The sequence below is a fragment of the Myiozetetes cayanensis genome, unplaced genomic scaffold (assembly GCF_022539395.1).
Source record: "Myiozetetes cayanensis isolate MyiCay16 unplaced genomic scaffold, myiCay2020 scf1, whole genome shotgun sequence".
In the NCBI taxonomy this organism is placed as follows: domain Eukaryota; kingdom Metazoa; phylum Chordata; class Aves; order Passeriformes; family Tyrannidae; genus Myiozetetes; species Myiozetetes cayanensis.
In genome coordinates this window covers 110,063,693-110,076,014 of record NW_026086604.1, presented here as the reverse complement: position 1 = coordinate 110,076,014, position 12,322 = coordinate 110,063,693, and the positions used below count along the sequence as shown (strand labels likewise).

At 40.5% G+C, this 12,322-nt stretch overlaps 1 protein-coding gene across 1 annotated transcript in view; it reads right to left on the bottom strand.

Moving 5' to 3' along the window:
* Positions 1–8,636, bottom strand: part of GADL1 (glutamate decarboxylase like 1) — an 83,503-nt gene extending 74,867 nt beyond the window's left edge. Inside the window, exon 1 of the mRNA XM_050322076.1 lies at positions 8,537–8,636. Within this exon, the coding sequence (XP_050178033.1) occupies positions 8,537–8,543 (7 nt within the window). The 5' untranslated portion in view covers positions 8,544–8,636. The remainder of the gene's footprint in view (positions 1–8,536) is intronic.
* Between the last annotated feature and the right edge of the window lie 3,686 nt (positions 8,637–12,322).

Sequence of the window (12,322 nt, the reverse complement as noted above, 5' to 3'; positions counted from 1 at the left end):
GGTTAGAAGGAAGGGCTAGAAGAGAGCCTTCATTTCAACAGCATTTTACCCGTGCAAAGCTCCAGCAAAGAGTTCAGGACTTAGCCCATATTTTATTTCCTGGAATAATACTCCTTGCAATTATTTACCACTTTCTCAATAATTTTTTTGTTATCACTTATTTCAGTCTGAACTTGCTGAGGTAAATTCTGCCCTGGAACATACTGTAAGACCTTTAGTTGAAATTAACAGAAAACTATTTCACAATCAGCACTTAAATCAAGCCCCAAACATATGCATTTTTTTGAGGTAAAGGCCCTTCAGGTTTTGTAAAGCACTCCTGGATGTATACAGTATTCCCATATCATGATTTTTCTGCAAATGCCATGATACTTAATCATCTACTTATAACTGTCTGACTTATGAGATTTCCAAACTATTATTTCCCAAAAAATAGACGTGTTTCCTCTTGGTTGCAGTGAAACCCTGAAGAGGAAAACCAAGTAATGATGAATACCTGGAATTTCATAACATTTTTTCTTTTTATTACATTTTTTAAAAGAGTCAATGGCCAATTTATTGTTTAGACAGGTGAACCTCCAAAAAGGTTCTAGGTTCACTTTTTATGTCACTGTACCCAAGTTAAATAGCAAGCCTTTAACAACTTCTCAGAGCTCAGCTCCCAAGCTAAGAAACACACACTATTTTTATGAGGTAATAATACATGTTGCCATCATCAAATGCTCAAAATATTATTTTCCAAGAATTTTGTGCCTTTTATAGTTCTGTCTCAAACACACCTGATTGCACTAAAGGAACACATTTCACATAAAGCCCACTTCACAGAAACAGCATCTCATCACATATACTTCTTTTGTTTTCAAACATTTTAGGGAAACAATCTAGAGATGGGGCTGCAATAAATATGTTCTTTTCTACTTGAGAATACAGCAACAGACTCCTAAGCAGACTCAGAAAACAGATTTCCAGAAAATACATCAAATACAATTTCAGCCAAATGGCTCCAGGCTTGAAGCAGAACTAAAACTTTACCAAATGGAAGTGCTTTAAACCAGAGATTAAGGATTATTGACTGTTCAAGATATCCTTCTGCAAAACAGAAGACTCAATCCTGCTTCAATTGAAGGCAATTGGGCGTTCAGCCACTGGTTTCAGCAGCAGGAAAATCAAGCTCATGATTCCCACATTTCATCCTGAAAGAAATATTCTATTACAGAAGCCTAAGAATATCCAACCAGCATTTCATTTTTATGATCAATACTATTTTCCCCAACAAAAAAACATAAACTAATTGGAATAATGTTTAGAAAAAATAAACATTTTTTCAGATGTTTCTGTATCTTTATGTAAGCACTACCAAGTATTTTAAAAGCTGCATCTGTGTTTCCATATTTGACTGCTAAATCCTTGCACTACAAAAAGAAACTGAAGCATTGTACTTGGCCCATTTTAACAACATATTGTAACAACATTTGGGAGGGTAGTATGAAATGACCAGAAAGATTTATTGCGCACAAGGAAAATGAGGAAACAGAAGCGGTTGTTGTAAAAGAGTAGCTTGTGCTTGAATGCCAGCGCCAAATCCTGTCAGTTTACACCGTATTAGCACCACTGACTATTCAAGGGAATGCAAAAAGCTGGCTTTGATCGAAGGCTTAATTCTGTTTTGTAACAAGTGCAGTAATAACTGCAAGAATTAATCAGAAACTAATTTTAAATATCACATTCTGTATGATATAGTCATGGGTAATCTTTCAGAAGACTTCAGTATTTTCTTTCAGTGTGTCCAGCAAAAGAAAAGAAGTGAATTCATTGTTAAGGCTCCATACTACCATGTTTAATGAATTATTATGGTGCCATATTGTGCATCAAAGCAATAAAACACAAACCTATGCACCTATGTCTCACACTATGCAGCAATTTCAGTACCTTGGTATTTATAATCTTTAAAGACACTTCTGTTTCTCTAATCACTGCTTTCTGTACATATGAATGAAGTAAAGCCACTAGAGTCTTAACACAAAAATACATTGCTTCTTAGTCAAGGAGATGGAGGTTTCTTATAATCCAACATACAAAATGACTTAGTGTCCTGGTAAAGCTATCCATCAGGGGAAAAAACAAACAAACAAACAAACAAACAAAAAATAGGCACAGGTATAGTAGGGCTCTTGCAATTCCCCCTGTATTATATAATCCTGTTTGAAGGTTTATGGACCAGCCCTGTGTGCAGCGAACAAGTTGGGTGTTCCCCTCAGAAGGGCTGCAACAGCCCCCTCCCACAGGAACCCTATGACCATGAAAAGGCAGATGTGACCTTTGTAGAGCAGGACCCAAGGAAAACAGAAGTGCTTCTGTACGGGCTCAAAAGCCCCTGAATAGACTCATTGAGAACACTGCTAGCACTGAACAGCAACAGCACAACAAATGGGTCCTGTTCTCCATCCCACACCTGAATTTCCCCTTCTGAAAGGAAAGGTTGGGAGGAGAGTGAAATTTGGAGAGGAAACCCAGTAACGAATATCTGACAGGGAACACAAGGTCCACACTGGGACAGAGGTCCTCCTTTCAGAGGTATTCCCAGAGTTCTGAGGGAGCACTCTTATTAGCTCAATGCTCATGTCATGATGTGCCCATTTGCTGTGTGCCAAGCACTTGTTATACACAAAAGTCCTAGGCAGGATTTCTTTTTAAAATAAAACAAAAGCAAAAAACCAAACAAGCAAAAAATAAACGAAGACACAACAACATAAAACCAAAAACAGGAGAAAAAATTAAGAAAAAAGAATGAGAAATTTTTATGCAGCCAAAGCTCAGGAACTGATGTTAATATTTCATAAAAATTTCACAATGTCCTAACCAAGCAACTGCGGGAATGATTCATGCTGTAACATTTCCAATTAGGAAGAAAGGCTGTGGAGAATCAGAATTCACCTTGATGCAAAACTGAGAAATGGCAAATGCCAGCTATGAAATGGAAATCCCAACTCTCTGAACCCAATGAGATTCTCTCAGCTCACATGTTTCAATTTTTAACACCTGTTAACAGTGAAGGAAGCATATGAGAAACAAAATTGGGTTTATTTTAACTAAAAGTTGCACATCGATAATGAACATTCAATGAATGTTCCTTTCTCTGTGGGAAAGTGACTGAATCCACAACATCTAAGTCAATGAAAGGCACAGTGCATGGAATGGCAGTTAACTTCAGGAGTCTGAGTTGAGACAGAAGTGATGAATAAATGTGTGACCCACATAGAATATATGGAATCCCTCTGATCTTCCTGGTTCCCACTGCAAAAAAAATAAATAATGAAGACACAAACAGGATTTTTTTCCAAATTAAAGTTCTGCAACATGATTTCAAAGAGTTAATGACAGTCTGTAATTTCATGCAAGAATTATATTTTTAGTCATAATATAAAATAAATTTTTATCTCCAGTCTTTCAAAATCAACTAAGAAAGTAGTAATTTACTAAAACTGAGTTTTATGGGATTCAATGCAAGCTAAAATGTAGAAATAGATGAAAAGTCTAAATTTCATTTTAGGAAGTTTAACCTCTACACTCAATTGACAGTCAAAACAACTCCTTCCCTTTGCTTTTTCTTAATATCATACACACTTTCATATTTTCTGCTTCCTACAAAGGATTTCCAGTTGCTGTTCACTAACTCATATCTCTGAGATACACCCTTATTTGCTAACACAGGGAAGCTAGTGCATAGTAAATCAGGATGTAACTTTCCAGCCCACTAGGTCCTCTGAACTAGTTTTTATGTAGATATTCATAAATTATTATCCTATTAATTCAATGTAAAAGTAGTTCAAAGTAACCCAACGTACTTTCAAAATAGAGCAAGCTGCTTTGCACAGACTAATATAACATTGCTAATCAGATCAGCAGAGACCAGTTGCACAGGTGAGGGACCCAAGCAGTGCTCAGGACACACCACTTCAGATTGTGCCTGCTATGGGTTTAACCATGTGATTTTGGGAAACCCCTCCTGAGCTGCAAGAGGCCAAGCTGCTGGGTGACACAGACAAGTGCCAGCAGAAGACACTAACAGTCCTTTTCTAGAGCATCAGCCTGGATGAGGCCTGGTAGAAGCACAGATCTGATCACACTATGCATGCTGCGACTCACCAATAAGACCGTACGATCCCTATCACAGCAAGGCAGCTGAAAGAGGCCCAAACAGAGCCACCACACTGTCAGTAGTCTGACTACACCCATGTATTCCATTTTTCCTCTAAAAAAGGCAGAAGACGGAAAACTTATTTTGTTCAGGGTTTTGTTTGACCATGCTTGACCATGCCAAAACTTGAATCAGTCATTTGACATTAGCATCGCAACCAAATACCAGGCACGTACAGCAATTGTTGCTTGCTCTTTCCCCTTCAGGCTGGTATAACAGCTTTGAAACATGATATAGTGGCCCAAAAGGGGAGTCAATAATCCCTTAACAATGGAGTAGGTCGGCTTGAAAAAAATTAGTTTAAGCAGCTCAGTGAGACACTGCAACCTTTCTTGCTGAAACCTTGACATTTGCCAATGCATAAGATCATACTTATGAGGCTTTTCAGCTTACATGAGACATGACAAAGGGCAGAGACATCCAAGCTTTAGAGCCACAAGCTCTTTCAGATTATCTAGGTTTGACCAACTACTTTGTAGAGTTATTGCTACTTTGCTGACAAAATGCCTTGGTGTCTAAGAACCACTTTCCTCATCATAGTCATGATGTGGAAGAACTTCAATTCTATTTACTGACACTTGACAAGTTTTTCATTTAAAAAAACCCAAAACCATACATCTGAATCAGGTCAAAGACAGCTTTTATTGCCCTTAGACTAGACCTGACAACAATCAACAGAAACAACCTCTGACATGCCACAGAGCAACAATCATTTGCCTTTTCAATTAATTATTCCCTCATTGCACATGTATAAGCCCCATTAATGCTAAAATAAGATAACTTGTGTGCACAGATAGGTGAATAAAAAAGGGGATGAATGGTCCCAATTTAGCCATGTCTTGCTGAGTATCCTTGACTCATCAATGCTTTACAAAAATAACTACTTCCAGCAACCTCTGCCATTTATGACATGAGGCAAAGCAAAAGAAAAGATAAGAAATTTAACTTCTGATTTTTGCAAAACTTAAAGAGTTAGTTTCTGTAAACATCTGGGATGAACACAAAAAACTATCCCAAATCTCTCCACAGGTTGGGGGAAGTCACAGAAATACAAAGACATGTACTTCAATGTGTCCATTTTTTCTGCCTTGAATGTGTAATAAATGCTTATGCAAATATCAATGATCTTTAAAGAAGCAGCCAGCTTAAAATAGATAAGGGCTGGGAAATTAAGGCACATGAAATCTAAACTGTTTAATAGGCAATTAATAGCTGAATCAGTATGCAACAAGATCTCTTATTGCATTAAAAAGTGACAACTCTTGGTTGTACAAGTGACAGCTTAAAAGATGCCTTAATCAAGAAAGAAAAATTATTTATTGAACTTTTCAAATGTCAAATTAAGCTTCTTCACTAAATGTTCATTAACTGCCAAGAAAATTCTTATTAATTTTAAAGCACCATGAATGCACTCTCACGCAATGACCTTATTTGATGCAAGCTTCATTTCTTGCAAACCTATGCTTCCCTTCTTCTGATGAAGTGATATTAGCAAAGATCCTACGACCTCTCTTATCAGATAAGATTTTAAGACACAGGAGAGATCCTATTCCTCTGCTCTGACCAAAATACTAACCTGAGTGTCACATTACCAGAGCCTTAAAGTCACACTAACTTCCAGTATGCTTCACCATGCTTCACATTACAGCAGTCTGAGGCAGCAACATAGCAACATCTTACACAAAATATTTGCTGACTCGCCTCCCCAATCTGCTGGTGACATAAACCACATAAGACCCCAAACATACCATATACACACAGAGTAGATAGCAATTCAGAAGTTAAAAAGCAGCATATTGCATAAATGCTGGCTGCGCCCTTCCCCTTGTGGTTTCCAGCTCTGACTCTGTTCGTTGTTCTTCATGAGCTAGCATGTTGTCTGAGAATCTGCTTAATACATTCATCCCTTATTCCCCACAAGGGAACAGCCCACCTATTTTTTTTTTCTCCTAGTACAGAATTTGCCAGGCTTTCTCCATGCCAAAACAACCTTGGAAAACTACCCTGATGCCAAAGGACTGAAGGATATGTCAAGATCCCTTTCTGCAGCTAGGAGTAGGAATTTACAACTTGGCCTCCTCTCATTAATGGGATTTTGCTGTCTTTTGTGTTAGTGGAATCTAGCCCTCCAAAAAAATCCTCTTACTCATTCCTGCATAGTCATTAAGGCTTCCCTTGTGGACAGTGGTGAGAGAAATTAGGCTCAATTAGCAACCAGCAAGATGAAACTCCAGTGCACACTTTCAGATACAGTAACAGCATTAAAAAAAAGGGAAAAACAAACAAACAAACAAGAAAACCAACCCACAGCGTCCCCCCACAAGATTGCTCCTACTGCAATCACCACAGCAGCCACTGCAAGGTGTTAACTCTACGCACATACAAGTCTCCAGTGCAACTGCGTCCACTTTGCCAGCTGCTCCGGCTGCGCAAAGCAAACACAATGCTAGTGCTGCAACGGGCAGGTGCCTTCAGACTTTGTCTCCTAGGTGTTTTCCAGTATAACCTTAAAAGCTAAGAGCCCATAAAATCAGTATTAGAAAAAAAATCTCCACATATCAGCCCAAAAGGTCTGGTTTTAACAATGGATTCACATTTGCTTGGGGGAAGGTGGAGGGGGACACCTGACAGTAAACATGGTAAATCACCAAAGGTAAAGGAAAAAGAAGACTGGGAGAGTAAAGGATTCTCTATGAGAGAGAAAGTGCATAGAAATTACAGATGCTACTCATGAATAAGCAAGAGAGACTGGAAAGCCTTCAGCAACAAGGGTGGGTATCATATTACCACCAGACACTTTCTGTCTTACCAGCGCAAGCCAATGATTTTGGAACAAAATTAGACTGTGGGTAGCATACATCGGGCAATATTTGAACAAGAACATACTACCCAGCTAAACCACCAGTCTTAGTGACTACTGACAGCATATCTTTGGTGTTGTCCTGGTAGAGGATATAAATACAAGCTGCATCTGAAGCAAATCACTTCTGGAGCTGCTGTCACAGCACTGCTCCTGCTACTCACATAGTACAGCTGTCGCTACAGTATAGCCTTAGACTACTATGCGGATCAGATCATGTTATATCACATATATCTGGTGATATTACACTAGAATTGTCATGTACCTTTACAATGCTCATTAAATTTACATCAAGTAAAGCAAAAGGGAGTAATGGTTTTCAAAATATTAAGTCTCTGAAGTCTTCTTTCAAATACATTCTTTTGTTTGGTGATTTGTCTGCCAAAATAGTGCTAATAACTTGGATCACCCATGAATGCCAGACACTGAACCTCTGGGAGACAAGCTAGGAGCCTTCTCAACCTGGGGATAAAAAATTTTCTGCTGTTTCACCCATGCTTAGGGTAAAAAAAAAAAAAGAAACGTACTCGATCTCAAACCTTTTTTGATTGTTTTCATAAGATTCTCAATTTGAGATAAGTAGAGAAATTCTTATCAAGAATATTGATCTTGTGGCAGAGGAGGAAGCCATCTGCAAACACTTTTACTATTTTCTGACTTAGCAACCAGCTTCCACTCACAAGACCAAAGAATTCCTTGCCTCTCAACCTTGCAAATAATGTTTTGAATCCTAGGTGTACGGCAATTTAATCTCTGCATTTGCTAAGCTCCTCCAGCAGTCTCATTATTGTATTAGCCACAAGTCATCCACATTCTCAGTTTTCATAAACATATGGCCAACACTTACTTTTCATCATTTTATGAAGCAAGGCCTTCCTCTTAACACAGGTAGGAAAAGCTTGACAATACATTTATAAAACAGGATTAACTTCTCCCTTACTGAGACCTTTTGTTCCGAAGTGAAACACTGTTACTACCATGCCTATTTTATTCTGGTGCCAGCAGGGGAAAAAAAAAATAAAATAAAAGGCACCCCTCTTTAAAGATAATTTATTTCAACAAAAAAAATACTGGTCTGCAATGCTTTCATGATAACTGTTGCAAAGCCTGTACGTTATTAAACCATTCTGGCTACGCTGCTGCTGCTGCGCTGTAACAAGTGGAGGTTACAGGTCGACACCCAACAGGCAGCTACGCCTCCCGTATCTGGGCTGCGAGCCGACCCTGCCTCCCTGCTCTGCCCGGAGGACCCTATCCTCGCCAGGCCCGGCGACACCAGTGGTGGGGAGGCTGCTGGAGCCCCCGCCGGCCGGAAAACGAGTTCAAAGCCCCGAGCGGGGCACAGAGCGAGGTTCTCCCCTCCTCCCGGCCCTCTCCAGCCCCTCCGCCCGGCCCAGAGGGCGCCGCCCCGGCGGCCGCAGCGCGGCTGTAGCGGGGAGAGAGTGGGGAGAAGGCGGCTGTGCCCCGCCGGCGTTTACCCTCCATCTCGCCGTCGAGGTGGGACCGGAGGCGAGGGGAGGCACCTCCCCGGCGTGGCTCCCGCGCCGAGAGAAGCCGAGCCCGCAGCCTTCGCCCCGCACACCCGCAGCCGCCTGGCCGCTCCTCCGGGCCGCCTATTAATACCCTCGTCGCCGCTGGCCCGCCGCCATCCGCCTCCCCCGGCGGGGGCGGGCGACGGGGCACAGCCCGAGCGGTGCCGCCCGCAGGCAGCCTGGCTGCCTCCGAGGGCTGCGCTAAAGGCGGGGATGGTGGGTGGTTTAATGACCGGGGGTGGCCTGTCTTGCGAACTCGGGGGGCTGTCGCTGCTTGTGACAGAGTTTGTTTTGGTGCCTCTGAAGCCTGGCCCGGTGCCTCAAAACTGTGCCCGGGGCTGCGTGGTGCTCCTGGCGACAGGCAGTCGGCAGCCGGGCTGGTCCAGCCCAGCCCAGCCCAGCCCGCTGCCATCCGCCTGGCCGGGCACGACAGCCCGCCGAGGGCAGTTTTCACAGAATCAACCGAATGTTCTGAGTTGGAAGGGACCGACAGGGATCATCGAGTCCGACTCCTGGCTCTGCACAGGACCATCCCCAAGAATCGCACCATGTGCCTGAGAGTATGGTCCTAACGCTTCTTGAACTCTGTCAGGCTTGGTGCTGTGACCACTTCCCCGGGGAGCCTGTTCCAGTGCCCAAGCACCCTCTGCGTGAAGAACCGTTTTCTAATATCCAACCTAAACCTCGCCGACGCAGTTTCAGGTCATTCCCTCTGGTCCTGTCACTGGTCACCACAGAGAAGAGATCAGTGTCTGTCCCTCCACACTCCTCACAAGAAAGTTGTAGACTGCATTTAGCCCCCCACTAAGCCTACCCTTCTCCAAGCTGAATAGAGCTCTTGATGAGTTGTGGCTGACATCCCTGTTGCAGTTCATTCCAGGACACCAGTTCTAGTCAATAGAACACAGGCCTTCTTAATTCTCATCCCTTTATTTTCTCTTAATTACTATTTCTTAAAATAAATTTCTTCCTAATTACTACCTCTTAAAAAAGTAAACAAGCTTTCTTTTGGACATAATGCATTAGTCACAAAAAGGTCTGAAAGTGTCCAAAAATTAAGTACCAATGCCCCCAAAAGTTTGTCTTCCCTTAAAATTTGGGCCTGATTGAAATCTGACAAATATTTTCAAAAGTCAGTTAAATATTCGCACATGAATTAAATGTTTATTCACATGTAGTATCCTAATTTTCCTTGTTTGTGGGGAAATAAGCATAGCTCTTTTTTCACTTAACAGCAGACTTTACCTAGTCATTAAAGACTTCTATAATTAGAGAAGGTAATTTTGTAGCCCAGTAGATATCCTGCTCTGGGATAAATATTAGAGCCTCATTGTGAGAGATAAAAGTGGTGGATGTCACCAAATTAAAAAGTTGGTAGTTGCCTGGGAACAAGCTGATTGTATTCATCATGGGGAAATGAAAGACAGCTGCAGTCAAAACTATGCATTTCTGATGCTTCAAGAGAGCTAATTTCCTCAAACTGAGAAAAACAGTAAAGGGAACCGACAAGGCAAAACGTGTTTAGTATGAACATCAAAAGAGGAGCTCTCTTAAAGCCTCTATTAAATGGCCAAAAGACTATGACTTTGCATTCACAGAAGGCAGTAACTTTACCATAAAAACTCAAACGTGGCAGTTAGAAAGAAAATGGAAAACAAAGAGAAATCGCATAAATTACAGTTACAATAACAGAAATAAGTTCATAGGCAAGCAAAGAATCCATGGTTTAGGAGCCAAAGATAAAGAGGACATTTAAAGTGTGTTAGGAGCAAAAGGAAACCCAGGGATGGTACCGGTCCATTACTAAGTGTGGTATTTTGTTGGTGTGGAAAGTGTAAATATGTTCAGTAAGTACTTTTGTGCTACAAAAGGAACAAGTAGGTGGATGTCAAGGGAATTGTGAAGAACTGGTCCAGCCTGCTAGTTATCAAGAAAGATAGGAATCATGAACACTCTTCTACAAGAAAACTTAGACAACTTTTAGTCCCAGATCCAGATATGTAGGCTTTTTCACCTGTGCTAGTAAACACTGGAATACCTGTGAATTTCCAAAGGTGTGCTAATGTTATACCAGTAGTCAAAAAGGGGCAAGTGCAATGAGAGAAAAATACAGGCCAACATAAGCACCCTAAATAGTAATGGGAATAAAATTTAATTTTAAAATATTTCAAAGAAATAACAGAAATAATTCCAGTCTTTTTTAGGAAGATCAAGTCTAATCAAACTTCTCTAAATTCATTCTTTGATGAGATTGCTCATTTGGCTATGTGCATAGTGACAATTCAGACTTTTAAGCAAGTCTGGAAGAAAATGTAGTATCCCGTGAGATCATTAAAGCAGATGCTAAATTGGCTAATTACTAATGACTAATCAGCCTAAATGACTGATGACAAAAAGTAATGAACACTAAAGGAATTGTATGTTTTTGTGAAAAAGGATCACATTTGAAAATGACGCAAAAAGGAGAGAAATGGCAAAGGTATCAGGCAACCATGTGAAGTAGTCTGAATTGAATTGAGTGGCAAACTGGACCTTGTCAAACAAAATACATTTACTATAACTAAAGCATAATTACTATAATTAAATCCCAGTAAACAAGCTTGAAGGACTGTAGGTGTGTACTGAGAAGGAAATGGCACTTGTTGGAAATGATTTTGGGGTTGTAGTCACCAACACATCATAAACACTCTCTCTGATGTTGGTAAAAGGAAGGATTAACCTGCATCAGGGGAGTAGGAAGTAGGGGAGATAGTTTCATCTCTGGATATATCACTGATGAGACCAATCTTGTATACTGTGTTCCTCACCATGTTTTAAAAAGAACATCAAAAAATTGTAGAGGGCGCTCATTAAGATCTGAAAATGTGACTTGAAAATTGAAGAAAAATTCTGCTAAGTGAGACTTAAAGAGCACAATCTGTTTATCGTATCAAAAAGATTGACTTGATTACAGCACGTAAGTACCTCTATGGAGAAAAAAATACTGCATTCTGAAGGGCACTTTAGTCTAGCAGAGAATGGCATAACAAGAACCTGTAGTAGAAACTAAAGTGAGACAAATTCGAATAAAGCACACAATTTTTCTTCTTAAGGTGACAATACGTCACTGAAACAAGCTAACAAAGGCACCAAGAAATTTTTAATGGTTACATGTCCCCCAGCCAGGACAAGATGTCTTTCTGGAAGACAAGTTTTAGCCAAATGCAGGTTACTGCCCTCATACTGCTTGTACATGTGTGAAATTTAATGACACAGGATACAGAGGAAATCAGACCATATGACTAAATAGTCCTTTGTGTCTTAATTTTTTTTTCTTAGACTAGGTATTTATAAGAAGGGGTGGCAGCTGATGAGCATCTGCTCAAGATGATATTCTTTGTCAACCGACTGCAATCAGTCTGACAAACATGACTACCCTAAGTGTGTAGGATTCTAAACAATCACAGTACATGAGACATTCTTGGCAAGCAGAGTATGAAATATGAAAGACAATCAACATTAGTCACCTATTTTCATTTGTCAGTGCACTAAGCTGACAGTATTTCAATTCCTCTGGGTCATAAAGGAGCTCAGACGAGCTTAAGGAGAAGCTGAAGGAAAGGGCGGAAGAATGAATCTATTAAAAACACTGACCATCAGACTTAGGTAATGTGATAATTAAACCCAAGGTTTGAAATGCTGGCAGGCAATCCAGAGAACTAATTCAATATGCAATATTACACTAGTAAATAT